The sequence below is a fragment of the Centroberyx affinis genome, unplaced genomic scaffold, assembly GCF_046629955.1.
Source record: "Centroberyx affinis isolate AG114_WGS23_722 - 3 ecotype Tasmania unplaced genomic scaffold, CSIRO-AGI_Caff_v1 ptg001094l_1, whole genome shotgun sequence".
In the NCBI taxonomy this organism is placed as follows: Eukaryota; Metazoa; Chordata; class Actinopteri; order Beryciformes; family Berycidae; genus Centroberyx; species Centroberyx affinis.
In genome coordinates, this window is record NW_027279639.1 from 737,626 (window position 1) to 764,525 (window position 26,900).

Genomic DNA, 26,900 nt, shown 5'->3' on the forward strand with positions numbered 1-26,900 from the left:
GGGAGCAGCTGAGGAGTGAAGGTGTTCCCAACATCACTAATTCCCCGGTAGACAGTCACATCACTAAGTAAGAGCTGGGTCTCCAGTGCATAAGGAGAGGAGGACACCATCCGCATGATCGACCACCTGCTGGACGAGGAGAGATCTGTTCACTGTCCCTCTGTTGGACCAGGAGAGGATAGAGCATATCTGGCGTGGAGAGAAGAGGCATGTCAGATGTAGATTTACTTGTGTCACAAAAAGCCTTTTAATGAAACAATATCTAGCTATCCCCTTTATTGACTGACTTTTTACTTCAGGGATGAGTGCTGAGTTCTGTATTTGTTGTTCCTATTTCTTTTCATTCCCAGGCGAGTTGTCAGGCGTTGAGCGTCTCCAGCGGCAGACAGGAAGGACCATGCAGAAGATAGATCTTGACTGATGAGCTGTTAAAGGACCTGGACGTTGCGGAAGAACAGGTAGATGAGGGCTTTGAAGACCAGGGTCTGGACCTCACAGTAGCCAGCCTTCTGGACCACACCACCATCACCTGGCTCCTGGTCTGTTCCTCGTCCTCCCACCATCAGCTCCTGGTCCGTCTCTCTGGCTCCTCCGTCCCATCAGCGCCATGTCAGCACCTCCTCCTGGCCCTGCCACTACTCCACCAATACTCTACTGTGTCTTCAATGAGACAAAGCCAAAGGATTAGATTAGATTTAGATGTATTGGTCTCCGCAGAGAAATTTGTCTTGGCTGATAAAAAAAAAAAAAGTTGCTGTCATTTCCATTCCATTCCACACTAGATAAACACATTATCACACATATTAGTACGCATTTCACGTATCCACAATAGGCTACAACAATTGCATTGCATATCAGTCATCTAAAAAGAATACACACACATACATGATTAAAGAAATAATATAGCAGAAATAACATTAGTGTAAGGGTTATTTTCAGTTAATTGGAAACACTCCTTTACATTTAATTAAGATTATTTTTCTTAAATATAGTTCATATTTATGCTGTTTAACCTTCCTATTATGTTAAAATGTACAGACATCTTTTATGTTTGGGGTCAAATTTACCCCAGCAATTTAAACCTACAAAAAATGATTGTAATTTTTTTCCCAAGTTTACACTCCAGAACATGAGCAAGTAACATATAGCAGTTTCTCTGGTTTTATAAGGCGTTTGTGTTCAAAATGACCCAAAAACAACACCGTTGTATACAAAGTGTGTACAGGACCTTCAATTTTAGATTTACCAGTTTTCCCCATGAAATTATGAAAAGTCAGTGAGTATCAAGCACAACAAATAAAGTTGATCATGTTTTTAGAGACGTTAAATGTTGAATGGGGTCAAATTGACCCCAAACATAATAGGAGGGTTAATTATCGCATTTAATTATCTCATGTGTGCACTTACCTTGTAATGTCCCATGTTTGGATTGGTTCCAGTGTCTTTTTGTTGTTAGGTGATTTCGATGTCCTGTTGCCATTTGAACATATACTCAGTAACTACCACTGTCAGCATAATTCAGAGGTTAATCTCACATGTTTTTGAAGCCCCATAACATTGCATTTGGTTCAAACATGAATGGAAATACTTTCACAGTAAAGGACTGAAAGGTTAAGTTGAAAAATAAATGTCAGTCTTTGAGCAACTTTGGCATTCGCCAGCTCAAACGGCTATTTATTTGTATTTCATACTTATCAATTGTTTACAATTCTTCCATACACACTTAATAAATAATTAACTTAATGAACAGTCCATTTGATCTCATTCAGTGATTTATTTAGCATCATTGTCATGAATATTGGATTTTATAAAACATAATGTTGCCGCTACATTAATATAGATATAGGCCAACATGCACCAAGGCACCAAATGCTCGGTAAAAAAAAAAAAAAAAAGGAAAAATATATCTGTATATTCCCAGACTTGATTTCAAACACTACTCATCACATATTACATCAGTCAATACAGCATTCAAATATAATTGGATTTTTTTTTTTTTTTTTTTTTTTAATTATAAATTGACTGGTTTCTTTTCAAGCTTCTATGTTTCTAGTCCAGAAATCATCCCACACTTGGTCAGTCAGTTTACTAGTTAGACCCAACTGTTGAAGATAATAATGACTACATGTGGCTGGTACAGTGGCAGACAGTCCTCAAATATTTAGCATATAAACTTGTTCCAAGTATGCAAGCATTGCTATTGATGAGGGTGAAGAGAGTGAAATGTAACTGTGTGTGTGTGTGTGTGTGTGTGTGTGTGTGTGCAAATAGACAAAATGCTGCAACATGAGGTCAGTGATGATTGTCGATACACATCGGCTATGATTTTGAAATTGCCTGGCTACCTAAAGTAACATTCAACTACACTACTTTATTCTCAAAATCTGGGAGTGTCTGCAGGCTCTTAGTGAAAATAATGAAAATCCTCACATAAACAATATCCTGATGTAGCTAATGAATTGTTGAGCATAAACATCTCAGTTCTGACTCGAGCCTCAAATGAGAAAAACATTTGAAGCAAAACAAACCGTAGAGAAACAAATTCAAGATCCGTAACCAATCAACGGGAGCAGTGCAGGCTGGGAGTTTGTGGGGGAATACAGATGGGTGGTTACAGGAGAGTTTTGAGGTTACCGTTTTATTTATTTTTTTCCTGGGCTTCTTGTTGCACCTCTCTATTCACGCCAGTCAGGCGGCTCAAGTCCTAGCTCTGATTCTGTCCCTACTCCTGTCCCCGCTCCCTGTCCGTGGTTCCGGTCGGAGCCGGCGCGGTGCGGTCCGTCTGCGTGGCGTCCAGGGCCAGCTGCATGGCCCAGACGCTGAGCGGCCTCATGTAGGCCAGCGAGCGGTAGATGCTCTTCTCGCAGTAGGCTTCAGGAGTCTGGAAGGCCATGCCCAGCCTCTCCCACACGGTGCGGTAGCAGCCCTCCGCCGTGCGCAGGCCCTCGTCCCGCATGCCCTGAGAGGGACGAGAGACACAACATGACCGACCACACAGAGACACACGCTTATCTTCACGTTACTTTTATTGCTTCGTGGCCCGGGCGGTGGCATCTGTTTCAATACGGCACAGATGAAACGGACACTTCCAACACAGAACAAACTCCAATCCAAGAGTGAACGCAAGACAGCGCAAACTCAACAGATATTAAGTACGAAGTGCATCAGTACCATACACATAATAAACCTTCAAGTTAACAAACCTAACAAGCATGAGGGTCTCTGATAAATTAAACTAGGGCTGCAACTAATGATTATTTTCATTATCGATTTTGTCAATTATCTTTTTGATTAATTGATTAATCATTTCATCTATAAAATGTCAAAAATAACGACAAATGTTCATCAAGTTACCAGAGCCAAAAGTGATTATTAAAATTGCTTACTTAGTCTGACTAGCAGCTGAAAAAAACCCCCAAAGTATTCATTTTATAATGATATGAAACGAGGAAAAGCAAGAAAATCTTTGAAGCATTCGTGAAGCTTTTATTCAGCAAATGTTTGGTATTTTTACTTGACAAATGACTGAAACGATGAAGTGATTATCAAAACAATCCATTTATTTTGTCAGTCAACCAATTGATTAGTCGACTAATCATTTAATCACTAAATGAACTCACTCACAATATAGCTATAGCTAGTTAAAACAGTGAATATGAGAAAAAAGAAAGAGTTGAAGTGCTAAGCGTTTGGTTGATACTGAACTTTCTCAAGAGTGTAGCTTGACATAAGAGAGAGAATGTAGTTGCTAACAAACACACACACACACACACACACACAAACACAAACACCCCTACCTCATAGATCATGGTGGCTGCCAGTCCATACACCACTCCGATCCAGACCTCATCCGATTGGACGCTGGAGCGGTCGGGCACTCCCTCGGGCCGCATGCCGTTCACCGCCCCCATCTGGCCTCCGGCGAAGCTCATTACATTCAGGTCAAACACCGACTTCAGCGCGCTGCGGATCTTCTCCTCGGGGAACGCCTGGGGAGAGAGGAAGAGACGCTGGGACCACAAAGCTTTGATGCACGTCCAGTTCAGAAAACACTGCTGACAGAGTGTTAATATTAGAATCTTTACACGAGGCTCGTAGGAGGGAAGGGAAGTGGTGATAGGTCATGAACATTAACCGCAGTCCTTTGGTTTTAGAATTTAGAGTACTTCCTCAACTAAGCTGAACAAACACTCAAGCATTATCTGAAGTTCATCATTCAATATCTGTGAAGTATAGAGGATCCAACTTGAGTTTCCTACTATCCTTTAAAACGTAGGCTATCATAATTTGCCTGAATTTTGTGCTGTCAATCAGTTTGTAAAACTAGGTGTCACCTTTCTCAAATGGTGTACATCTCATTTTGGATGAAACTTGTCATTTCATAATTATCTCAAAGACAAATAGTTTCCTCTCCTAGTCCAAAGAGGAAAAGGGAGACATGCTTGTAACAAGGCCAAAAGTGGGAGTAGGTCATATGAGTGAGAGGGAACACATTAGGATTATAGTAATAGGAGTAATATATTTTTTTTTTTTTGCAAAGATGATATGGTATTGGTGTCTCCCAATACAGATTACACTTTATTAAAAGTACATAACTCTAGGTCTAGGAGCTCATATGGGTTACTCCTCTTGTACATATTATATTTGTATGTACATATTAAACTTGGATAAAAATTTTAAATATGATTGCTGGCAGTGTTGTAAAAATGCATTTTGTGTGGATCCATATTGGCACGCCTCAAAATACTGTACTATAGCTAAGTCCTATTTCTTGCAAGAGAGATTGCTAGACAAGTGAGATGTAACATTTCAGTCCAGTTATCCAACACTGCACACGAGTCTTATCCTCTAGTATTGACTCCATTAATGGTAATATAGCCGTTTCCATCCACTGTGGGCCAAACTAGAGCTTCCATTTATTTCTGAGGGTTAGGGTTGCAGAGTTGGTTGCCATTACAGTTAACTTAGCTGATTAGCTAGCTCGTTCAAACAGGTTGGGTAACTTGATAACAGTGGTGATGAACCTAGAGTCTACTCCTAGAGCCAGCGTTTTTCTAAGCGGAAACATGGCAAGAAATGTATTCCTAGTGCTTTGGTTTAAAGCTTGAGTTCCTGTGGGATCCCAGGCGTTTTGTTTCCAGTGGAAAGACAGTGGCTCATGCCTTGTGCTCTGCGGCCGGACGACTGACCTGGTACTCTCCCTCTCCCAGCGCAGACGCCCTCAGGAACCACTGGCCGGCACACTGGTCAGACATGACGCTGTTAGACAGGTCTCTGCCACTGCTGTCGTAGTTGTAGTACTGGCCTAAACATGAAGGGAAAATAGAACATAAAAAAATGAGTTATTTCAAGTTTCAAGCAGGTTAAATCAGCCTTATCAATTTATTGTTTTCATAATGTGAGTGTTGTAAAGCCTTTTGAGTGTAACTGTGATTAAGAGCTATATAATAAACTTGACTTTGTCGTGTCCCTCCTATTCATTTTGCATTTCAAGAGTTTTCATCAATATAAAAGATTTGTACATTTCCGGTTCACCATCTTGATTCTGCATCTATTTTCAAACCATCAGTAAATCTGTCCAGTTCTGCCTCACACTAATGAAAAAAAAAAAAAAAACAATTCCCACAAATATAATCGGTTATAGCTGCATGTTTAAACTGACCGTTCCACAGCAGTTTGTCAAAGGCAGCGCTGCCTCTATCCAGGATGTCTCTGTAGCGTCGGTAAGCCTCCTCATTGTCCACCAGTCTGGCCATCTTACACATCACACACACCGATGCCAACCACAGGCCGCCACAGTACGCACTGCAGAACACAAACAGAACAACCCATAACACCACAGGGAATACCTTCACTTATATGGCTGTTCAGTCTCTCAGAGATAAAGAAACTGTGTGTAACAACTGCAAAAAAAACAACAATTTGTAAGTTAATTGGCTAAGTTGTAAGCTTTGTGTAATCACATAACACAGACGAGTTTGACCTAATGAAAAATAAGCTTTCTAGAACATTCCTTAACCAAGTCTATTCCTTAATCAAGTCTAAAAATACAGTTTGCAAAAAACACACATATGTAAACATTTTCCTGCTTCACACTATGTGTAAAACTTATATTTAGCTGTCACATACTGTCAGTAATTGTATGAAAAGGTCAGACAATTCATTTCAGAGTGGTAAAAAAATATCTTCGACAGTGAGGTGTGTGAGTGCCATACAGCATTTGCAGACCGGAGATTTAATTAACTTTGTCAGGTGGTGTAATCAGATTCCCAGCTGCTCTGAAGCTAGAAGTCTTATTAAACCACAAGATTTAACTAAATTAAACAGTAATGTTCTTCAAATCTTTCTCAGAGTGAAACCAGTCTAACCAATGTATGAATCCCCTCATGTTGGCCTGAGTTTGATTCACAGCTATGGAACTTTATGAGCCTTCTGTGTCCACTCTCCTCAAGAAAAACAGACAGATCAACAAGATGACGTTGTAAACAGGAAGATTAAGTTCTGACAGCCGAGGCCTCTAATCTTTGATACAACCTTTGAACACAACCTCCGCTCCCTGGCCAGAGCTACAGAAGTACTGTAGCTATAAATATATAAACTTTCATCATGGAACAAACCCTTTTCCTGCTTTTTGTCACTAGGGAAAAAACTTGTGTCATGCTTCTTCCATTTCCAGCCGGCCTCCTCCTCCTCTCTTCCTCTCTGCCATCAAATTCAGGCCTGATGTTTGAAATGGAAACCCTCAGTTTCTCTCCTTCTCTCCCTGAGTTAAGAGATTATATGAGATTACATCAGGTTCAATAAAGAGCTAAGGATTTATTTAGGGTTTGCTTTGATAGTGCCATTGAGCGCTCATATAATGAATTTTGACTTTGCACTTACCTAGCTTTTAAAATATCTTAGTAATACCTTTTAATGGTATTTTTGCTCTTGTATGTCTGCAACTTTTATGTTTGTCACATTCTTGCTGCTGTAGAGAGTTTTAGTTTTAGTGGGACTGTTGATAAAATAAAGGTTTATTATTTTTTCTCTCCATTTCTCAGGCTGCCCAGGCATTTTCTATTTCAAGATTCCACTTTTTTTCCAGTCCCTCATTTCTTGTCAGGATTTGAATATTTTGGATGGCATTCAGTGTAATGTGTGCTAATAGTGACTGAAAAATATCACTGTCACTGACTGTTGGGTCTACGACAACATAAAGGATGCAGTCATGTGTACTGGGACTATATTTGTTTTTCACTCTTTTCCAGACTTTTGTGTCATTTCCAAACTTCAAGACCTGGAAAAGATCAAATTCATTTCCCATGCTCTCTCAGCCCACCGTAGAAACCCTGACTTGTATCCATAATGATCATTCCTTTTGTTGCTGCACTTCTCTTTTCCATCCCATCCGGTCCTTAAATTCTCACCTAGGTCCAGTCACGGTCCAGCCGTCGTAGGTCTGGTCGGCATATCCAGAGTTCTCTATCAGGCCGTCTCCATCCAGGTCAAACTTCATCTCCGACTCCATCACCGCCTGGGAGAAACAACCACAACAAGATAGGAACAAGATGATGACGGGAACAAGTTCCTGAGGAAGCAACCAGTAAATATAGATATCGTATGGTCAGTTTTTCCTCTCAAAATAACCAAGACATGACTTATTTGTGGAATCTTACAGTTACAGCAGACAGCATGTGGCTCCTGCCAGTGAAAAATTAAGAAACCAGTCATCTCATATATCAGAATTTATGCAGCGATCACATTCAAAGTTATTTGTACCTGGCAGATGGGCCACATGTCCTGCAGGTACTGAGTGTCCTGGGTGAGATGAAAGTCCCTGTACACCTGCAGGACAAACTTCAGGTTCAAGTCCTTCCAGTCTGCAGTGTCGTGGATGAGGTAGGCGTTCACCCTTTGCCACGGCTCGTCATCTAGGCGACAGAGTCATGATGTTGTACTGAGAGAGAATTCGTGAGGTTGCACAAACATATTTCAAATCTAGTCCTAGACAGAAGCACAGTACAAGCAGAGAAAAATCAGCTTTAGAGAAGTCCGGAGATGAGAGGGTTCTGGAGGTCAAGGTTTTGGAAGAAAAATGTTTCGAGTGATTCCATTGATCGGTATGGAGTCATAAAAAAAAAAGCTCATTCTCCTACCTGGATCTCCGATGTCATGAGGCACCACGTTTTTGGCCTTGACAGGAGAACACCGCCCACTCATCAGATGGAGCCTCTCTGTTGGGTCACACTGAACCACACTGCCAGCTGAGAGACGGCACAAGAGAAAGATGCTGTACAACCTGGGCATTCAGCCAAAACAAACAGCCTGGTATTGCTCTAAGAAATACGCACGCTTTAACTTGTTAAAACATTGAGATAGCAACACTCCACTCACCGATGTCGTATTGCAGGCTCAAGGCGAGTTTGGGCCACAGCATGATAAGAGCAAAGGAGGCGTAGAAGTGCACATCGTATGTGTTGTACATCCTGTACTCCTGACCTGGGAAACAAGAAGTCAGAGCCAAAGTGTGGCTTATGAAACTTTTACCATGTTATGACACACATCAATTAATGTGCAGCTATTCTTGCTTTTCACTGGCTACTTCTTTCTCAAAGTGTTCCAAGAGTGTGGGTATGCATGCATGGAGAAGTAGTTTATGTATATGTAGTACAATTGTATGCTTCTTCACTTTTTTTAAAGGATGAAAGCGTCCCAATTTCTCCCCTCACATGTGACACAGATCTGATGTTTTCTAGTTTTCTAGTTGCAAAAAGCTGCAGGGAGTCACATTTTTCCAGTTCTGATCTGGATCACATGAATATGTGGTGCAGGATTGCATCCGGAGGCATGAGACTACATGCAGCTTCTATTTGAATTGGAATTCTCAGCTTTTGCCATGACAATAAGTAAATATTACTTAATTCATGCAAGATAACTGTCCTAATTTGAACGTCCACAGCTGCTTGGCTGAGCCAGCGTTATCATGGAGGACAGCGAGACAAAACAATGGAAAGCAAGCCAAATAGCCGACTTTGGGGAGACGCCTCAATTCAGTCAAAACCTGAAGGCACATACCGTAACCAAAATGTGTTCAAAAAAGCGGGAGAAGCATAGGTACAAAACAACAGATGTCATCGAAAAAAATCAGATATGAGCAGTAATTTGGAATTGAGCACGAAGGCCTGTGGTGAGAATGTAGCTTAAATGTTTTGTGCAACTTTGAACAAAACAGCAAAAACTCAATGAGTATAGTTTAAAAAAAATAAATTAAAAAAAATGTCATTTGTTTTCAAAATCTTACTGATAAACAACAAAGTATTGAATTCCATAATCACAGGACAGTAAGTTGCTGCCTAGTGTTGTTCCGTGGGCCTCACCCTCCAGGTAGGCGAAGCGGCCGTACTCCTTGATGACGGCGGGCTGAGCTGGCAGCCCCCCGTCCTCGCTGCGCACCCCCCCGCTGACATCACTGTCCTCTGCCAGCTCCGTCCACACCGTCCCCCCGTCCGCCACGAAGTACAGCTCATTGAACAGGGCCGACTTGTACCAGGAGGGGAGAGAACTGCAACACACACGCGTGCACATTCAAACCTAGGTGAAGTCTTGAGCCATTTCCATACAAAATAGTAACATTTTAAAGGATGTAATCATTCCCGTTTTTCATGCTCTTTATTGTGTTATCATTTTGTTGGGGCTGTGACAGTTGAATTTACCTAAATAAATAAATGAAGTTAGTAAGTATCTATGAAGCAGTCTATCATAATTTATCATCCTTTGACTGGTGGCCGGTGTTAATTTCAGCCCCAGACCATTCAGAGCCTTGAAGGATCACGTTGTTGTTTAAAGCACAGGACCAGCAGGGCGTACCTGTCCTGCAGGATGGGCCTCTGCCACTCCTCGATGCTCCTCTCCCACTGTCTGTAGTGTGTTAGGGCGTAGTGACTGAGTGATGGGGACGCATCTCCTTTAGTCCCAAAGTAACGAGTGTATCTCCTGAAAACAGACAAGACAAATCTCCTGTTACCAGGCCGAAGAACTCAAACTCTCTATCAGTGAAAGTTATATCAAGATGCTGCTGAAATGTTCACCAACTAATACAAAAACAGAAGAGAGCATAATATTTAATTAGATTAACAAACATCCAAGGTTTTAAAAATGTACCAGTGATAGATTAGTTTATTCTATCGTGTAACTACAATTATCTTCGTCAATGAAAGTGTGCCGATTGATAGAGTGAAACTTCAGTAAGGCTGATGCTTCTGAAGCATCGGTGTATCAGTTACAGTTCAGAGTGACAGGTAGTGTGCGAAGGCCTGGGGCAGTGAAACAGGACACGGTATTGTATGTATACTGTATTTGCTAAGTCGTCACCTGTCACGGAAACGTCTTTTGCCGTGAGGGACGCCGCCTTTCCAACACATGCACATCCCTCACGTTGTCTCATTCAACACCATAACCATGCATATGTGTGTGTACTAGTGTTTTCCCTAAATTAAAATCCAACACATAAAATACAAAAAATCCATCATATTTTATCAAATCTTCTACAAAAACAAATGCTTGGATAATTTATAGGGTTAGGGTTAGTATTGCTTTTGTCCCAATAAAATATCCAAATAAGAACATTTATTGCGCTGAAATTTTACAACAGACCCTAAAGCAGATCTGAAACAGGGATGGGCATAGAAAACGTGACTCGACCCCTAACCACCAATGCTACAAAAACTAATAGGGGGCCCTGGTGCAGAGCTACTTGCACTGTAACCTAAGAAGAGTGAAAACAGAGCAAACAGCAGAAGGGCAAACAATGATGACGTGAAGCTAATCTGAGAGAGTAGCGAGGCACACAGGGGAAACCAGTATCAAGAGGACAGGGAGATCTACTTGAGCTTTCCTTAACACATTTCTTCATACAAAGCTGGTGTTATGGAAATAGCACAATTGTAATAGAATTTCTAAGTACTATTTTGTGGGGATCTGTGTAATGCTGTAAGGTAGACCAACATGACAAGCCAATAGTCATTCTATATAAAGTGGTTGTTATGCTAATAAACTGTGTGAACGTTAAGACAAGACTAAACCTGCATGTTTCTAAACTTATGTCAGAGACACCCATGATCAGTTAAACCAGTAAATTTAATTTCCCAAATTTGTGAAAGGCATAACTAACAGAAAAGACTATTTCTGTTGTTGGGATCTCAGTGTAGAGCAAACTAACTGATAATTTCTAACTGATTAAGTGGTTATAAAGTTGCTAACAGAACACTGTGGAGGTCTCCAGCTGCGATGAGCGTCTCCAGCTTTTGTTGCATTCCAACAAAGTGACGCGTGCGCTTCCCTTTGTGCTCGGCGTACCTGGTGTGCTCCCTCTCCCTGGAGCCGAAGGTGATCCTGGGCATGTCCCAGGCCAGGCAGAACTCCAGGGCGCCGTGGCCCTGAGCGGGCACCGAGCGGCCCACAGCCAGCGCCGCCGCCACCTTCTCTCCCTTAGGGGTGGGAGGGCTGGAGCCTGCAGGGCGAGAGACAGAGAGGAGAGAGGCAGAGAGGAGAGGGGGGAGAGGGAGAGGGAGAGGGAGAGGGAGAGGGAGAGGGAGAGGGAGAGGGAGAGGGAGAGGGAGGACAGTGAGAGATGGTATGTAAATAGGTGTGGCATCACCCAGTCACATACCACAACCTCAGAAAACTCAAATGCCATCACACTGCATGGGACAGGAAAATTGGCTTTGGCGTGGCTCATGAGTGAAAGCATAAATTTAAAAAACACAAGAGTTATATAACACAGTTATAAACAAAACTGCTACGTAAGAAGGAGCAGGTTGTAAAACAATTAGAAATAAAATGTGATGCAAATAGAAAGACTGTAAAAGTAGAAAGACAGTAAAAAGTGCAAGATATGTAATATATTATATACTATGTTACCTGCTCAGAATGTTTATTGCTGAGGGCCTGATTGATTTCTTGTGTTTTTCTATGAGATTTATTATGCAGAATTTTGTATCCTTACTTTTCCCACTTCTCTTTTTTACTCTTCCTCCCATGTTGAGTGAACTCCAAGTCTATTTCCAATCTATTTCATTCTAATTCTGACTTTTATGGTCTTATCCTTTCACACAGACTGTCTTTAAGCACTGACCAGTAGGAGAGTCCAGCCGTCCATCAGTGATGAGGTCGCTCCACAGACCGCTGCAGGTTCCCTTTGGACTGAACGCTGTCTGGTGACTGACCTCCCTGTCAGGCTATACACACACACACACACACACACACACACAAACTTTGTAAACCTAATACTCCTTAACACTACAGATTTCACAAAAAAAGCTAAATCACTTTCAAAATATGAGACTATTGTTAGAAATCATGAGTTTATTCCCTGCAACTACAAAACCTTCTTGTAGCCACTACAATCTGCTCATAACTCTAATCTAACCTGCTCTCGGGCCGCCATGCACAGAGTGTAAGGGTTCACTGTAGTGCAGTGATGCAGCAAGACCCCCGACACCACCTCCCCCTCCTTCTCCAGGTGGAACGGCTCGTTCCAGTGTCCCCCGCTCTTGTCGTCCTTGTGGCCCGAGCCGTTGACCATGGTGAGCATGATGGAGACGTCCAGAGCGTAGTCGTTCTTGTTCTCTATGTCCCACACAAAGACTGCCACTGGGAGACTGGAGTCCTGGCAGAGAGGAGGGACAGGGGGGGGGAACATGTCGGTGTGACACATTTCTCACAATACCAAGTGATTTGATATAACAATAATAGCAGTGAGAGAGTTCTTTATTGTGTTTAGCACTACAATGGTGATGAAGTTTAAGGGTGTTATGAATTTTATAGAACTGTTACCACACATATACACTGTGTGAAATGTTTTCTTTCACACTAGAAAGGCCAAGCCAACGTCAACAGGCTGTTGTTTCAACAGCATTCAAAGTGTACCTCCATCCCTTTTCTTAGACCCACTTTCTGTACAAACCAGTGCTGTTAGATTTTCAAAAACATGCGAAGAAATGGTCTTTATGATTAAATCTACATCTTTCAACTGATGGCCCTGTTGGCCTTCTCCTGAACCCCCAAAATCCATTGGCCTATCTAGTGTTGAAGTAATGTACATACATCATAAAAAAGGAGAAAACATTTCAATCTTTTTTATTACTTTCAACTTTCTTGTTTGGTGAAATTTAAGGACTCAAAATTGGCATGTTTTGGGGTAAGATTCAAAATTCCATCTTATATCTTATATATATCATTATATATCATTTTTCCTCATGATCTTGTCAATAAATAATGGTGACTGCAGCTACATCAACAAATCTCCCATCACAGTGTTCCTCAAGATGTGAAGTGTTGATCCCAGGACAAAGAACTGGGGCATACAGTAGGTGTTATATTTTGATTTTAAAAAATACTTTCAAGGCCATCCAGTCATTTTCAAAAACTTTCAAGGCTTTGCTGTGAGCGAGATAAACACGTCATATGCATCACATGTGACGGCAGTTACCTGGTAGTCGTGAGGGATGACAGGGGAAACCTGTCTGCAGGTGAGGGTGACGTTCTGCCCCGGCAGGTGGTAGACGGTCCAGGCTCGGGGGTACAAGGCGTGGTAGAAGGCGTACTCGCCGCAGTAGCCCCAGTTCCAGCCCTGCAGCGTGGGCGGGCGCTCGACTGACAGCACCTGCTGGTAGACTGTCTGGCCCCCCCGACGCAAACACACCGTGAACTAGGAGAGGGGAAGAAACGAAGGAACGGACACATGAACAAAGATCGCAATTTTATCCTTCGTTTATTCATAGCCTACAGCAGAGGTGTGACAGTTATTCCAAGGAACATTCCACCCTCAGATACTCTTACACTATTATTTATCATCAATCTGTGATGTTCACTGCATTCCAGGAGTTTTTTTCTAACCTGCCTTGTCTTTTTCTACTTCAGTTAGTGATTTCCTACATTTCATGCCTACATGCCTTTCAACAACCCCTAAAGAACAGGCATGAACATGTTGCATCCAACTGTTGGTTTTGTATACAAGTGGAGAGTGATAGTGATGGTGCTAGTAAGAGAGCAATTTTTTCCAATCAAGAAATCAAGTGAGCATCACACCCCTTTGCTCAACACAACATGTTTGGTGGCTGCATTGCATTCTGGTCTATTGAAGCAACTGTCAGTAGAGAAATTAGTATCTCTTCCTCTTCTACAATGGATTTCTCCCTGTTTGATTGTTGAATGTTGGTGCAAAATGGCGGCTCTAGAAAGAAGCCCTGACATTTACCTTTGATGTTGTAGATAGTTGAAAATTGCTCAGCTATAAACTCCATTGTAGCTGCTGGAAACATCACAACATGTCGTCACATCATCTATGTTTGGCCAGTTATCCGTGGGAATAAGAAAAATGCACCAAATGGACCAAGAAATGCAGGTTTCATCACCAATAACTGTGTTTTAGGGGTGATTGTCTGAGTTGTGAGTTGTCCTATTGGAAGTACATGCAAACAACTTGGAAAAAGTACTTCTGTCCTTCAGTAGAGGAGGTTTTTTACAACACATCCTAACCAACTGCCTTGGAGAAGTCTAGAGATAAGTTGCTGCTCCCTACAGCCGTTACGGTGCTTGCAAACTGACAAAGATAGCTATGTAAACCTTTGTTTGCTGAGATTCAAATAAGGACCAAAATACATGAAGCCAGACCCATTTTCTTTCTTTCAGCAGTTAATTCGTCATTAGCTAGTATCGCTTCACACACTCTCTGTTTCTCAGGATACTACATACCTGGTTGGCTATGACAGTTTTGTAGTGGTACATCCCAGGATTCAGTTGCCATCTGCAGAACTCCCCCCTCCAACCTCTGGTGATGGTTCCTCCTCCAATACCTCCAAGAGGAGCACCTGTAAATTGGAGCGTGGTGTTATACTAAGAAAAAGCAAGGAGGTGAATAGACTAATTGATACTCCATGCAATGAAAGTCTGTGAGGAACCTGTGTGTGTTTGTTCACTCATACAGAAAATGCTCTTCTATATGAGATCTTTTTAAAACTGCTGCTATATCAACACAAATATCCATCATAGGGTTTTCCTCAGGATGTGAAGTGTTGATCCTTGGACCGAGAGAGGTACAGAAAGCTGAGGCACATTAATGAAATCGGGGCCATCCATTAATTTTCAAAAACTATCAAGGCCTTATAGTTTCATTCTCAAATCCATCAATTTTCAAGGATTTTCAAAGGCCATGGGAAACCCAACCACTCAGGAGAAAATTCCATAACGCTCATTTACATACACAAATTAAGTTGAGTATATTTTATTGTAAACTCGGCCTAAACCAACCGTATATTTGACGCAAGGGCTGGGCACGGAACATGTCAATGAAGGGAGCTTTCTTTTCCACCTGGGTCTTCTTGTACCACCATTTTAGATACCTGTACCAACACAGACAAACAGATCACTCATCACAAGTGGACGCAAGTGTTTACGTTAATAAATATGTCTTAAAACAAGCGAGCGAATCAACAAATATTCACAAATTCAGCGTGCAGGTGTGCAGGCCGGGAACATGGTCAGGGTCAGGAACATGCATGTTTCCCTTTGTTTGCCTTATATAATCCTTGAATTTACACAACATTTACAAAACTTTCACAATAACATTTAAGCGACTCCAGATGTAGCCGAGGACATAATTAAAACAAGAGTGTCTAAGGAAATGCCATATCCCTGACACGCGCCAAAACACGGAACACATTTTTGTTTTAAATTGTAGTACAGTGGAAACTTCTGCGCAAAACATGTAATTTATTAGCATCCTTTAACTGTTTCAATCAGTTACATATTTTGCATTGGAGCTACGGGTGTACAATCAACCTTTTTACCAGTCAGCTCGTCCCGAAATCACAGGTTTAATAGGATGATTTAAAACACTGCTCATCAGCCACACCAGCAAACACACACACTATTCATAACACATGGTCATGTGTGAAAGGGTCATGATTAGGGATGCTCCTGTGATGCTACAGGCTCACTGACTAGAAGTTAGTTTACAGTGTGTACCATCACAAACACAGAGACGTGATCGGAAAACAAAAAGCGTTCTCTCCTCGCCTCTCTATTTTTCTGTCTATTCATTAAGTGCAACCACAGCTGTTTCCATGCCTTTAGCACTCTGAACCAAAGCTGGAGCCAACAGTGGACAATTCACTCATACACACACACACACACACACACACACACAGACACACACACACAAACACACAGCGAGAGAGAGAGAAAGGAGGGAATTGTGCAGAATGAGGTCAAAGTGGCAGGTCGACTGCAGCTGAGTGGTCTCATAGTGTGTACGTTTGTTTGTGTGAGTGTCTGTGTGCGTGTGTGTGTGTGTGTGTGTGTGTGTGTGTGTGTCACAGGCTGTCACACCAGGGTTGCAGTGTGAAGTATTGATTAGGCCATGTTATAAACGGGCCATAACAACTCGAGTCAAGGAGTTCACGGTTCGCTTCAGGCCAGGGTTCAGGAGAAGGGTGCGGCTCTATATGCTCAGCATTAGGACGACTGTATTTACACAGCAGAATGATAAATAGCCATGTTTCAGCCACACAGGGCCTTCGACACGCTGTGAAAGAGATCCTGCACAGCCCATAAACTGCTGTACATTACTAGCATGCACGGAAAGTAAAAAGAGAGCTGCTGCACCCTGTTTTTTGTTTTTGTTTAAATATTGACAATGCAATGCCTCTCTGTGATACTGACAATAACTTCACAGGAAAGCTCAGTCACAGAGGCACGACAATGGCTTCAGTAAATAGGAACTGTGCTGTTTGAAGCCATGGCAGGTACACTATACTGTCCGGCTTGATCCGGCCCTGTGAATATAGGCCAGGTGTGTTCAGCCTACATCTGACCTGTGTGTGCTCAGCAGCCGCCTCCTTCACCACTACAGTAAACACAGCCGGAGCTCAACACAGTCTGCACACTTGTGATTAAAATCCAATCACAAACATGTTTCTCGTTCTGCAGACGCGAGTAGAAGCATCGATATTGAAAGGTGTCCAGGCCTGCATTAGCACACTGGAGGCTTTCAGTGCAAAAAACACATTATTTATTAATATCTCTGAAATGCTGCAGTAAATTACAGATTGTCAGCAGAGTGGGAGGTTTCCTATAAGAATATTAGTGCAGAGAGTGATTTCAAGCTTCAAAGTTAAATTCTCAGTCTCCTGTTCTCAGTATCAATTCCTGTGCCTGTTGTGGTTTTAAAATGCTTTTGTTTAGATGCTTCCGTTATATAGACTCATTATACTGTAGTTCCCCTTGTTTGTTTTGAGTATATAGAAAGACATTTATTTTTCACTGTATCTTTACATTTCTCTAGCAACAGTGGCACAATCCCTGGTTACCTGTACAGGCAGGACTTTGACTGGTAGCACCTAAAGGTGATTTGATAGTATAGTAATAGTAAAATAGTACAGTAATAGTAAAAGTTAGGGCTGAAAGATATTGACAAAAAATCTAATTGTGATTCTTTGACAGAATATTGCAATTGCAATTTAAACTGTGATTCATAACATCACAAGATTTGCTTGTCATAAATTTTATTTAACTTTAAAATTGTTTAAAGTGAAAAGTGATTTTGTTAAAAAAAAATATATAGATGTCAGTGTGCAGGATTTACTGAGTTTGAGTATGATGAAAGGTTTTGATTTATGGACCAAAGATTACCTGCAGCTCTAAAACACCTTGTTGAGAAATCCATTTTGGACGCCCCTCTCTCTCTCTCTTAAGCAATAAATTGCAGCCTCTGTGATTTGGAAACTGCAGAAGTTCATATTGTGATTTTCGTTTTTTTTTTAATTGCCACCTCAGCTGGAGGTGTGGCTATGCAAAAGTAGTAGTATAGTAACCCATTCAATCATTTATACCTCCTTTCATTCTGTCAAAAACCCACTCCCATTGCACAAACACTACCACATTCATCAGTACAATTATTAACAAATGTTGCCATGGCGACTGTGGGATTTGCTGTTGAACTGACAGAGCCACACCTTGCAAAATAGGAAGGGGTTTCATCTCTTCTATGAGCCTAAGTTGGTGGCGGTTTTGTTTTAAGGCAACGATTGCCTCACTATTTCTAAAAAGTGTGAGAGAGTTTGTGGTTCATAACTGAACAGTTTCCAGGAAACCTGCTGGATGTGAGCGAGGCTCTGCGATGTGACAGACAAATCACACACTTCACTCTTTTTTGCCTACGCCTGCCCAGCTGGCAGCATGCAAACCACATGCTGTAATATCCTGCCAAAACGGCCTGTGTTGCTAAGTTACCTGTTGCAGTGACATAATAATAATATAAACAAGTGGGGAAAATACTGGTGATCGGAAGGGGAATTACCCTGAATGAAATGAGAAAAACATTAACAGTTTGGGCTATTCAGTCAGAATACCTGAATGGGTGAAGGATCAAGAGACAGCAACACACTCAGGCTTTTCACTACCACCTGATTCATCCCCTCTACAACACACACACACACACACACACACACACACACACATACGGAGCAGGTATGGTGTCTAATAGTTGTCTTCTGATGACAACAACAACAGAGAAAGTCCAAGTCACCGCCAAGGACTTCTCAATCTAGCCGCCTCTCAACATCTGATGATAACTGGGAGACAGCAGAGTGTGGCTGGCTGCCTGCCATGCAGCACTCGACAGCTGCACGTCCTGAATGTACTAGGCTACTTTGCATCTCAGATGTCAGCAGGTTGTTGGGAAAACAAACAAGGCCGGATCAACAGATGTGTGCAGGGTTTTAAAGCCGTGGGCAGACAATACAATGGCAAAGATTTAGGCAAAGCCATATTCATGGCAACGGTACAAGCGGCTATTGTGTTTCCTGTCACGTTTGTGGGATTGGGGGGTGAGGAAAGTAAGATTCTTTGGGGCCGGGTTAACTTGTGGCAGCCTCACATACCGTATATCTAGGCTGGGTTACGTTTCACACCTGCTCTCAGGTACTGGGCTGAGGAACATGACACTATAGGCTGAGTCCGCCTCCCCAGGTACTGCACCATAGTAACATGCACAATGGTATAGAGGTTGCTATGACACACTGTATGTGTAAACTAAAACAGCACCTTATCACTAATGCACAATTTTCCATTGTGATGTTGATTTTTCACTGGCATTTATTTGAACACTGATGATTTTGTTGTTTTCTTAACACAGAGTTCCACTCCCTTCATACAATCCAAGTTTCAACTGTTGCAAAATCATCCTTTAACCCCTCTCCTTCATCTGCATCTCCTCCTAATGACTGAAATGGATTTAACAGGCGAGCAGGTGTTGGTAATATTTGGTATATTCAGTGTAGAGGCAGAGTGTGAGTGTCTCACCTGACTCCGAGGCCAATGTGCTCCAGGATGTTGGACAGGGAGACATCCTTTGCTTGAAAAGGCTTCCTCTTCTCCTTGAACTCATGTGCCAGGCAGATTCGCCAGCCATCCTTCGGTACTTCGTATCCCATTTCCTTGGACACGTACCTACTCATGAGCTCCATTGTGGATTGTTCGCCCCACTCCGTAGTCATTTTAGCAGGATGCCCACCAGTGGGGGAATTAAAGAAGGGAACAAGAGCGGGAAACACCTGCGCTTACGATCTACTGTTGCCCGTCTCTGCAGCCAGGGAGCTGTCAGCACCTGCTGTAAACACAATCACATTATCATGCCTTTACCGTGGAGGGAAAACTAATGATAGCTTGCCTACAGTGGGTCACAACACAAAAAACAAGTAGATATGAGGTGAATAACCGGTTCTTGAACTGACATGTTTTGAATACCTGCGGCACAGGAGATAACAGGTAAATTAGTTTTCCTTCAGGTGGGAGGTCCCAGTGCCATTATAAAGCGTTGATCGTCCACATTTAGCTTGCTGAGTTCAACAGGTTCATATCTTCATGCACAATTTGGATCCACTCTCTGCCTCCTCAGTCCCTGGATTCTTCTTTTGGAGAGGACAGAGCCTGGAGTCTGGATGTGGTGTCTGGATGGATGGACAGATGTAGGTGAGAGCGGCAGAAGAATACCGACAGGAAGTAATGCCGATAAATTTAGCCAAAACACCTACAATGAGAACGGGATACAATTAACTGATTTAAATGCGAATGATCACGTTGTCCTGGTATTCAGTCACGCACATTCAGGAGGGCCGGTGTTACGCTTTTGATGTCAAGCAAGACTCTGTTATCTGCAAACAAGCAAAGCCCAACTGATACATCGCCTCAATTACCTATCACCTAACGTTAGCTACATAAAGCCGAGTGCTAAAGCTACATTTTTGGTCGAAGCCGGCGAACAGTTAACTCACATCTCACCGCCAGCAGCAACGAGAATGGCGATACGTGGTGAAGTCAGCCAGACGGCGACTTTATCCCGAAAAGATCAAAGTGTCATTACACGGCTCGGCTGCAGGTAACCGATCTCTGACTCTGACAGGTCCTTGTAGCTTCTGCTAGCACGGCGCTCAATATGTAAATAAATTACAATAGTCTGTCGGGCTGCACCAGTAAAATTCGACTAATCCTCCTGCTGAGAGACTGAACCAATTGCAGTGGGGGAGAGGGGAGTTTAATGCCCCCACTCTTTCAGTTTCACAGACAACTACCTGACGTTGGATATGTTTCCCTTAACATGCCTTTTAATATAATATGTGTAACGAAACTGTACATAATACATCGTATTAATAAACAAAAAGCAAAGGTTATATATAATGAGTGAGTATACTCTCCCCTCTTATCTGTTACCATAGTAACAATCCACTACTCGTCACGTATGCCACGGAACTCTTGCTGAATGGCCGACTAAAAAATATTCCGGTGTTTTTACATTTGCTTGTAATTCCTAAAAAATGTTTCATTAAGCAGTGAAGTACCACTGGGTTAATGACCTGTATATAGTATAAACGAGACTGCATGTATCTTGATATCAATTAGCATTCTTTAGCAGTTACTTTTTCCCGTGGTAGGAGGTTGGTCGTGCCGCAGCGGATACAGAAATTCTCCATAGATTTTTTTGTTTATGTTAGCTGGCATGCTAGCTAACTAGATAGGCTATGTCTTACGTTGGAAAGGACGTTCAATATTATCTTTTCTTTTTCGAGAAGTAAATTTGGGGTTGCCTTGGGATCGAGTACAAAGTCATTGTTTCACCGCCGTCCCATTCGAGGCTAAGGTTTGTGCTTAACCTTTAGCGAACTAACGACGTTAGCTAGCCTAGGTAAGAGTTAGCAAGCAGGACCTAACAACAAGTTAACTTCTCTCAGCCCAAATCAACTAGATTGATTGTTGATCAACTAGTAGCAGACGTGTCCCATTTTGTGTTCGTCAAAAAATCTAAATATGCAGTATTCTCTAGCTGTAAAAACAAAACGCAGTCAAAACACAGTCTTTATTTGACTGGTATTTGATTGCACTTTAATCAATGGTCGGATCTCATGGATTTTGCTAGCTGATCGTTGTTGGTCTTTTTATCTCCAGATGATAGAGGTGGTGGCTTCCATGGCCCGAGGCCCGGTGTTCCTGGCCGGAGAGGTTATGGAGTGTCTCATAACTTTCACCAACCCCATGTCCCACCTCTCTACCTCTGCCAGCAGGTAAGGTCTTCACTTCACCCCTTCACTGATCTGGATGCCTTCTCTTAGTCATGAACATGCTGCAGATGCAACAATAAGTAACCAGTTCCCCTCTCTTCCTGTCTGATTGTGTCACAGTGAGATGCTGGCATGGGCCAGTGCCCAGATCCACTGCCAGTTTCATGCCAGTGAGAGTAGAGTGGCCCTGCCGGCCCAGGGCAACAAGCAGGACGTCCAGGCTGAGAGCGACACAGTGCTGATTCCAAGCAGAGGTTAGTGGGATGGATGATGTGTGGGGAAGAAGAGGAGAAAAAGGCAAGAAAATAAGGGATTTGGAGGAAAACTGAAATAAACAGCCTCTATATTACATACATTTACTACATTCAAATCAGCTTCTATTCTATTCTCCCTGATTATGCATTGTTGGTGATCAAATAGCCAGTGATCTCAACATCCAGACGAGAGGGTAGAGCATTTTTAGCCTTATTAGATCACATGGCATGTAAGGCTCTACTGGACAAATCCATTTTGTTTGGCATAACCTCGTAAATATCCTTGTGATGGAGATTAGAAGTCTAAAGGCTCTCCATCTAGAAAAGAGAATGTTGGCTACTGGCCCGGGCCTGGTACCCTGATATTTTGTTTTTCCATCACCTTGAGTGGGTAGTTACTACAGTGCATGAATATGATCTTTACATTTATATTATGGACATTTAACTGACACTCTTATCCAGGGGGGGTTAAAGTGAGTGCAACAGTGGAATGAGTTTCAATTCCTAGATCACCAAAATTACAGATAACTAATAGTGCAACAGTTAGAGCCATAGTGCTCTCACAATATACTTGTGACCACAGAATGATTAGGTAAGGGAGAAATGCTACAATAAGAAATAAGATAGGTAGGTAGAATTTGTTTTTCAGTAACATAAGACATGCATCTTGTATTAAAGCACTTGTAGTTGGAGAACTGCTGGAGAACCCATATTCATGCAGTCAGTAGATACTTGTATTGGAGTATAGACTAATGATATCTGGATAGTGAGGAGTGTGCATTATGTATAATATGACTCTGATCTTAACATCGTCTCCTCTCTTCATCAGGAGAACGAGGGCAGTGCATGCTGGACACGCCACCCAAGATATTATTTTGTGACCTGCGCCTCGACCCTGGAGAGAGCAAAACCTGTATGTGTCTATGCATATATAGGAAAAGTTTGTTTTAACAATGAGATATCGAATTATTAGCTTGTTGTTTTTGTTTTTGCCCAAATTGCCATGCAGCATTTTACAAATGAGCTCACATTTTTTTGTTTGTGCTTTATGAAGTCTTAGTTACACACTTTCTCTCCCACAGATTCGTACAGTGAGGTCGTGCCTGTCGATGGTCCTCCTAGTTTCCGTGGCCAGGCGGTGAAGTACGTCTATAAACTGACCATCGGCTGCCAGAGGGTCAACTCTCCTATCAAACTGCTGCGAGTTCCCTTCAGAGTGCTGGTCCTGCAGGGTGAGCTGTGTTCCTCTTAATTCACACATTTGCTCTTTCTCTCGGCTCTATGAAAAGATTGAGTGTTATGCTACCACAGAAAACCCAGTCGAAGCATAGCGTACTGAATTTGGACCAAGTTTAACTTAAACACTTGTGTTGGGCACTGCAAAGCTTCTAGCGCTTATGAGGTGTGTTATTTACGCTCTGAAGCCATTAAAGAAATGTGTGCTAGCACTTCTGCTTCACTGTGATTTGTGCTTAAGGACGAGATGAGAAAATGACTGTAGTACCAGCCAAATGCTGGTAATGTTTTGCTGTGGCTGGTAAGTTTGTCTACTCTACCAGGGTCAGGGTCAGGGTCAGCCACCTTTTGGAGGTCCTACTCTATATAGGACCTATATAATATTTGTGTGGCTAGTAAATTAGTGAAGGTGGATAATTTTGAGATTTACCATCCTCTCTGGTCCGTGGACATGGCTGGCGAATCTGTCATAGTTTAATGCCTTGCTCAGGAAATGGGACACCAAAAAATATAGAAAGACCCTGTCATTCAACTTCTGTCATACTGTGTGTGATGTCTCATGTTGGCATGCTCCTGTCTGCACTGTAGGAATGCCGGAGCCGCCGTTTACCCAGGATGAGGAAGTTTCCCCCTCCAACCCCTTCCTGGAGGAAGAGGAGGGGAGCCGTAGGGACGCTCGGCCCCTGGAGAGAGCGCTGGACATGCTGATGGTCACCACCTCTCGACGCTGCCCCCGTGAGTCGCTTCTCTGCCTGACACTCTTCCTTTTTGCTCCCTTGCCAAAGCCAGACTTGTCCACAATTCAAAAGTTCAAGTTCAGTTCAAGACTCTATTTCTCTAATGGTAAATTAAGCTTAAATACCTGCTGCAGGTCGGGACAGCAGTTCATTTGTAAAGTGTGTATTTTAAAAACAATGTACAAAGGGAAAAGTTTAAAAAAAAATCTACTTCCATATGGCAGGTATTGCAAATGTGAACTAGACATAGATGGCAGTAAATGGCCTGTAACTCTAATTGACGCTGGCTGACACCTTTTAATATTCTTCCCTGAAACGCATTTTCCACTGTATTTATTTATTTGGATGTATTTGACGTTTGGATCCCTGTCTCTCCCAGACATGTTCAACATCACCAACATGCGGGGCAAAGTAGCAAAGTTCTGCATCTTCAAGACCATTTACAGACTGGGGGAGGACATCGTCGGCACGTTCAACTTCTCAGAGGGCGACATTCCCTGCTTACAGGTGTGTGTCTGCAGTCGTGGATTTTTTCACTGTTGATCTATTTCTATATTGCTGTACATTCAATTCCCGGTGAGGTTTTCATAATCAACCAGTGTGTGAATTCTAATACAGCGTGTGTGTGTGTGTGTGTGTGTGTTGCAGTACTCGGTGAGCCTGCAGAGTGAAGAGGAGATCCAGCAGCAGTACCAGCGGCGCCCCGGCCAGGTGCTCAGCGTGACGGGACACGGGCGTCACATGGAGTCCTGCCTCCACACCGCCTCCAGCCACTTCTCCCTCCCCATCCCCCTCAACGTCACCCCGGGCTTCAGCACAGATATAGGTCAGTCCCCCGAAATTTAGAGGGACGATGCATTTTGGCACTGGTGTCTGTCTAGTGTTTAAAATATTACACTGATTGGCCTGATGGCGATGTTACTCGCCATCAGTACATGGAGTGCTACAGCCTGTAGATTGAAAATGATTACTTTGAAATTACTTTGTAATTACTTTGAAAATGTTTGGTTTTATATAATCTATACTGCTATTAAAAGTCCCTGTAATGAGCCATTGTTCACAAAATAACTTCTTAAATGTTACTAAAAAATGAATTAATGACTCAAAATCCAAATTTGGCCCACAGGTCCAACTTTGGACAGCTCTAATTTAGATTGAGGCAAATGATGTTTTTATTCATCCTAAAAGTTCAAAAGTTAGATTTTATCTTTAAATCCATAATGACAATTTCCAAGACTATTTTTGTGGACAAAGAATTTATCTCCACAAAAAAAGCATAAAATATTATTCGGTATTTGGTTTATTAATTAAGTTGTAATAACATTTCAGAAATTATTTTGAGAGCAATGTCTCATTACAAGGCCCATTAACAACCATACTGATTATAGAAAGCCAAACAGGTTGTTTTGTCCTCTGCTTGTTCTTCAGTGACCATGAACATGATTTGTTTCTTACTTGCATGTGGCTTATTTTCTGGTATAAAACTGTTTGTTGTGATTGTTGTGATACTACAGTATGTGTCTTAAGCTCACCTGCATATCAAGCTCACCTCTTATTCCACAATATGCAAGAAAACTCAAACAGTTATTTATTACACACATCAATTTAACAGCCAATCTCTAACTGCCTTTACAGTGATGCTGAGGTGGCGCCTGCACTTTGAATTCGTCACGGCCCGGGAGCCTATGGAACCGCCCACCGTACTGCAGAACCAATCGGAGGTTACGGTTTGGACCGGGGCGGAGCATGTTGACGTGGATACCTTCAGTTGGGATCTGCCAATCAAAGTCCTGCCCACCAATCCGGCCTTGGCATCCTACGTGTCCCAGTTTACAGGAACCAACAGCATCAATATTTGAGGGTTTTACCTGACAGAGTGAGAGCGTGAGCTAATCGATATTGTGTTTCTGAGCTTATCCACAGATCTGTTTGTGTGGTCTTGTGTGTGTGTGTGTGTGTGTGTGTGTGTGTGTGTGTGTGTGTGTGTGTGTGTGTGTGTGTGTGTGTGTGTGTGTGAGAGAGACAGAGAGAGAGAGAGACAGAGATTCTTTTTCCAGATGAGAGATGTTGGCTAACAGAAGATGCATTTCAGGAGCAAAGGAGAATATTTTCTATTGTATATGCAGAATCAGTGATGGATTCCATATGTAAAGTATGCAACCTATTTTTTTGCCTTTTTATTTCCATATTTTAACATATATGCATTTTGCAGTGCATCCTGACTTTGAATACATTCTTCCTTGCTGGGAGATCGAGAGACATTAGCTTTGTAAAGTGCGACTATCTCTGTGGTCGTTGTGCATTTCTCTATTTATTTCATTTTTGATCCCTGTATTCAAAATCCCAATGCAGTTTGTTCTTTCTCATTATGTAAAACAACTGTTTCTTATACAAGACATGTTTACTGTTTAACTGTCAGACCTTCTTTCGGCTTGAGCAAAAGCTGTACTGAGATGTGAATCATGAATTAAAAGTGGCATTTAAATTTGAGAGTGTGTGAGGGAGTCGTTCATTACTTCACATAGAAAACAACATAATTTCTCTTTTTCAATATAAGAATTTTAATTTGGAGGATAAATGAGTTGCAATACAGAACAGATCAAATACAACAGGATTTGTTATATATTACTATATGTGTATATATGCTGATATTTACAGTAGTGCATTAGTGGATTAATCAAAGGTATTGTTATTTGGCTTAACATAAAAGTCATTAAAAACAAGAAGAATAAAGAAGGCCCAGCTCTCCACATTTACCAAATTTCTCTAAGAGGGATTATTTGGTGCTGGGAATCCTTTACATGAAACTCTCCTCAAACAACCTCTAGAGAAAAATGACCAGACAAAAACCAGAATATAATGACTGACATCTTAACAAACTTCCAAAAGGACGTTTCAGCTTAACAAAAAAGAGAAAAGACCCAGCTCTCTGCATTTCCCAAATTTCTCAAAGGGTGCATCATTTGTTGCTTGGCATCTTTGCATGAAACACACAGTAGGATGGAAAATAATGCACTTCCACTTTAACAGCATTTTATTTCTGGGACTTGAATCATCTTTCAACGTCCGATTTAGGC

At 42.0% G+C, this 26,900-nt stretch overlaps 2 protein-coding genes across 5 annotated transcripts; one reads left to right on the top strand and one right to left on the bottom strand.

Moving 5' to 3' along the window:
• Positions 1 to 1,481: 1,481 nt before the first annotated feature.
• gba2 (glucosidase, beta (bile acid) 2) lies at positions 1,482 to 19,927 on the bottom strand. 2 transcript variants are annotated; one of them, XM_071523535.1, is made up of 18 exons: positions 19,789 to 19,927; positions 19,345 to 19,651; positions 15,292 to 15,383; positions 14,737 to 14,852; positions 13,472 to 13,690; positions 12,410 to 12,649; positions 12,116 to 12,218; positions 11,338 to 11,491; positions 9,850 to 9,975; positions 9,360 to 9,544; positions 8,377 to 8,481; positions 8,139 to 8,246; positions 7,762 to 7,913; positions 7,410 to 7,516; positions 5,663 to 5,805; positions 5,190 to 5,305; positions 3,798 to 3,989; positions 1,482 to 2,959 (listed from the first exon to the last, which is right to left on the bottom strand). In XM_071523535.1, exons 2-18 carry the CDS (start codon positions 19,536 to 19,538, stop codon positions 2,723 to 2,725), a joined length of 2,589 nt encoding a protein of 862 aa, XP_071379636.1. In that variant the 5' UTR covers positions 19,539 to 19,651; positions 19,789 to 19,927; the 3' UTR covers positions 1,482 to 2,722. The 2 variants fall into 2 exon arrangements, with proteins under 2 accessions (XP_071379636.1, XP_071379637.1); XM_071523536.1 differs by having other exon boundaries at positions 19,345 to 19,648; positions 19,789 to 19,925.
• rgp1 (GP1 homolog, RAB6A GEF complex partner 1) lies at positions 19,894 to 26,313 on the top strand. 3 transcript variants are annotated; one of them, XM_071523539.1, is made up of 9 exons: positions 19,894 to 20,013; positions 21,484 to 21,599; positions 21,717 to 21,850; positions 22,680 to 22,763; positions 22,933 to 23,082; positions 23,675 to 23,821; positions 24,203 to 24,330; positions 24,472 to 24,649; positions 25,459 to 26,313. In XM_071523539.1, the coding sequence occupies exons 2-9, from the start codon at positions 21,484 to 21,486 to the stop codon at positions 25,680 to 25,682; spliced, it is 1,161 nt and encodes a 386-aa protein (XP_071379640.1). In that variant the 5' UTR covers positions 19,894 to 20,013; the 3' UTR covers positions 25,683 to 26,313. The 3 variants fall into 3 exon arrangements, with proteins under 3 accessions (XP_071379640.1, XP_071379639.1, XP_071379638.1); XM_071523538.1 differs by lacking the exon at positions 19,894 to 20,013 and adding an exon at positions 20,845 to 21,223; XM_071523537.1 differs by lacking the exon at positions 19,894 to 20,013 and adding an exon at positions 20,845 to 21,178.
• The last annotated feature ends 587 nt before the right edge of the window (positions 26,314 to 26,900 follow it).

Excerpts from the sequence above, each read along its gene's own strand:
- gba2 (XM_071523535.1), bottom strand. The coding sequence starts at position 19,538 with ATGACTACGGAGTGGGGCGAACAATCCACAATGGAGCTCATGAGTAGG. Across the intron at positions 15,384-19,344 it reads CACATTGGCCTCGGAGTCAG|GTATCTAAAATGGTGGTACA; the intron begins GTGAGACACTCA and ends GTGTTGGTACAG. Across the intron at positions 13,691-14,736 it reads AAACTGTCATAGCCAACCAG|TTCACGGTGTGTTTGCGTCG; the intron begins GTATGTAGTATC and ends CCCCTCTCCTAG.
- rgp1 (XM_071523539.1), top strand. The coding sequence starts at position 21,484 with ATGATAGAGGTGGTGGCTTCCATGGCCCGAGGCCCGGTGTTCCTGGCC. Across the intron at positions 23,083-23,674 it reads CAGAGTGCTGGTCCTGCAGG|GAATGCCGGAGCCGCCGTTT; the intron begins GTGAGCTGTGTT and ends TCTGCACTGTAG. Across the intron at positions 24,331-24,471 it reads GCGACATTCCCTGCTTACAG|TACTCGGTGAGCCTGCAGAG; the intron begins GTGTGTGTCTGC and ends TGTGTGTTGCAG.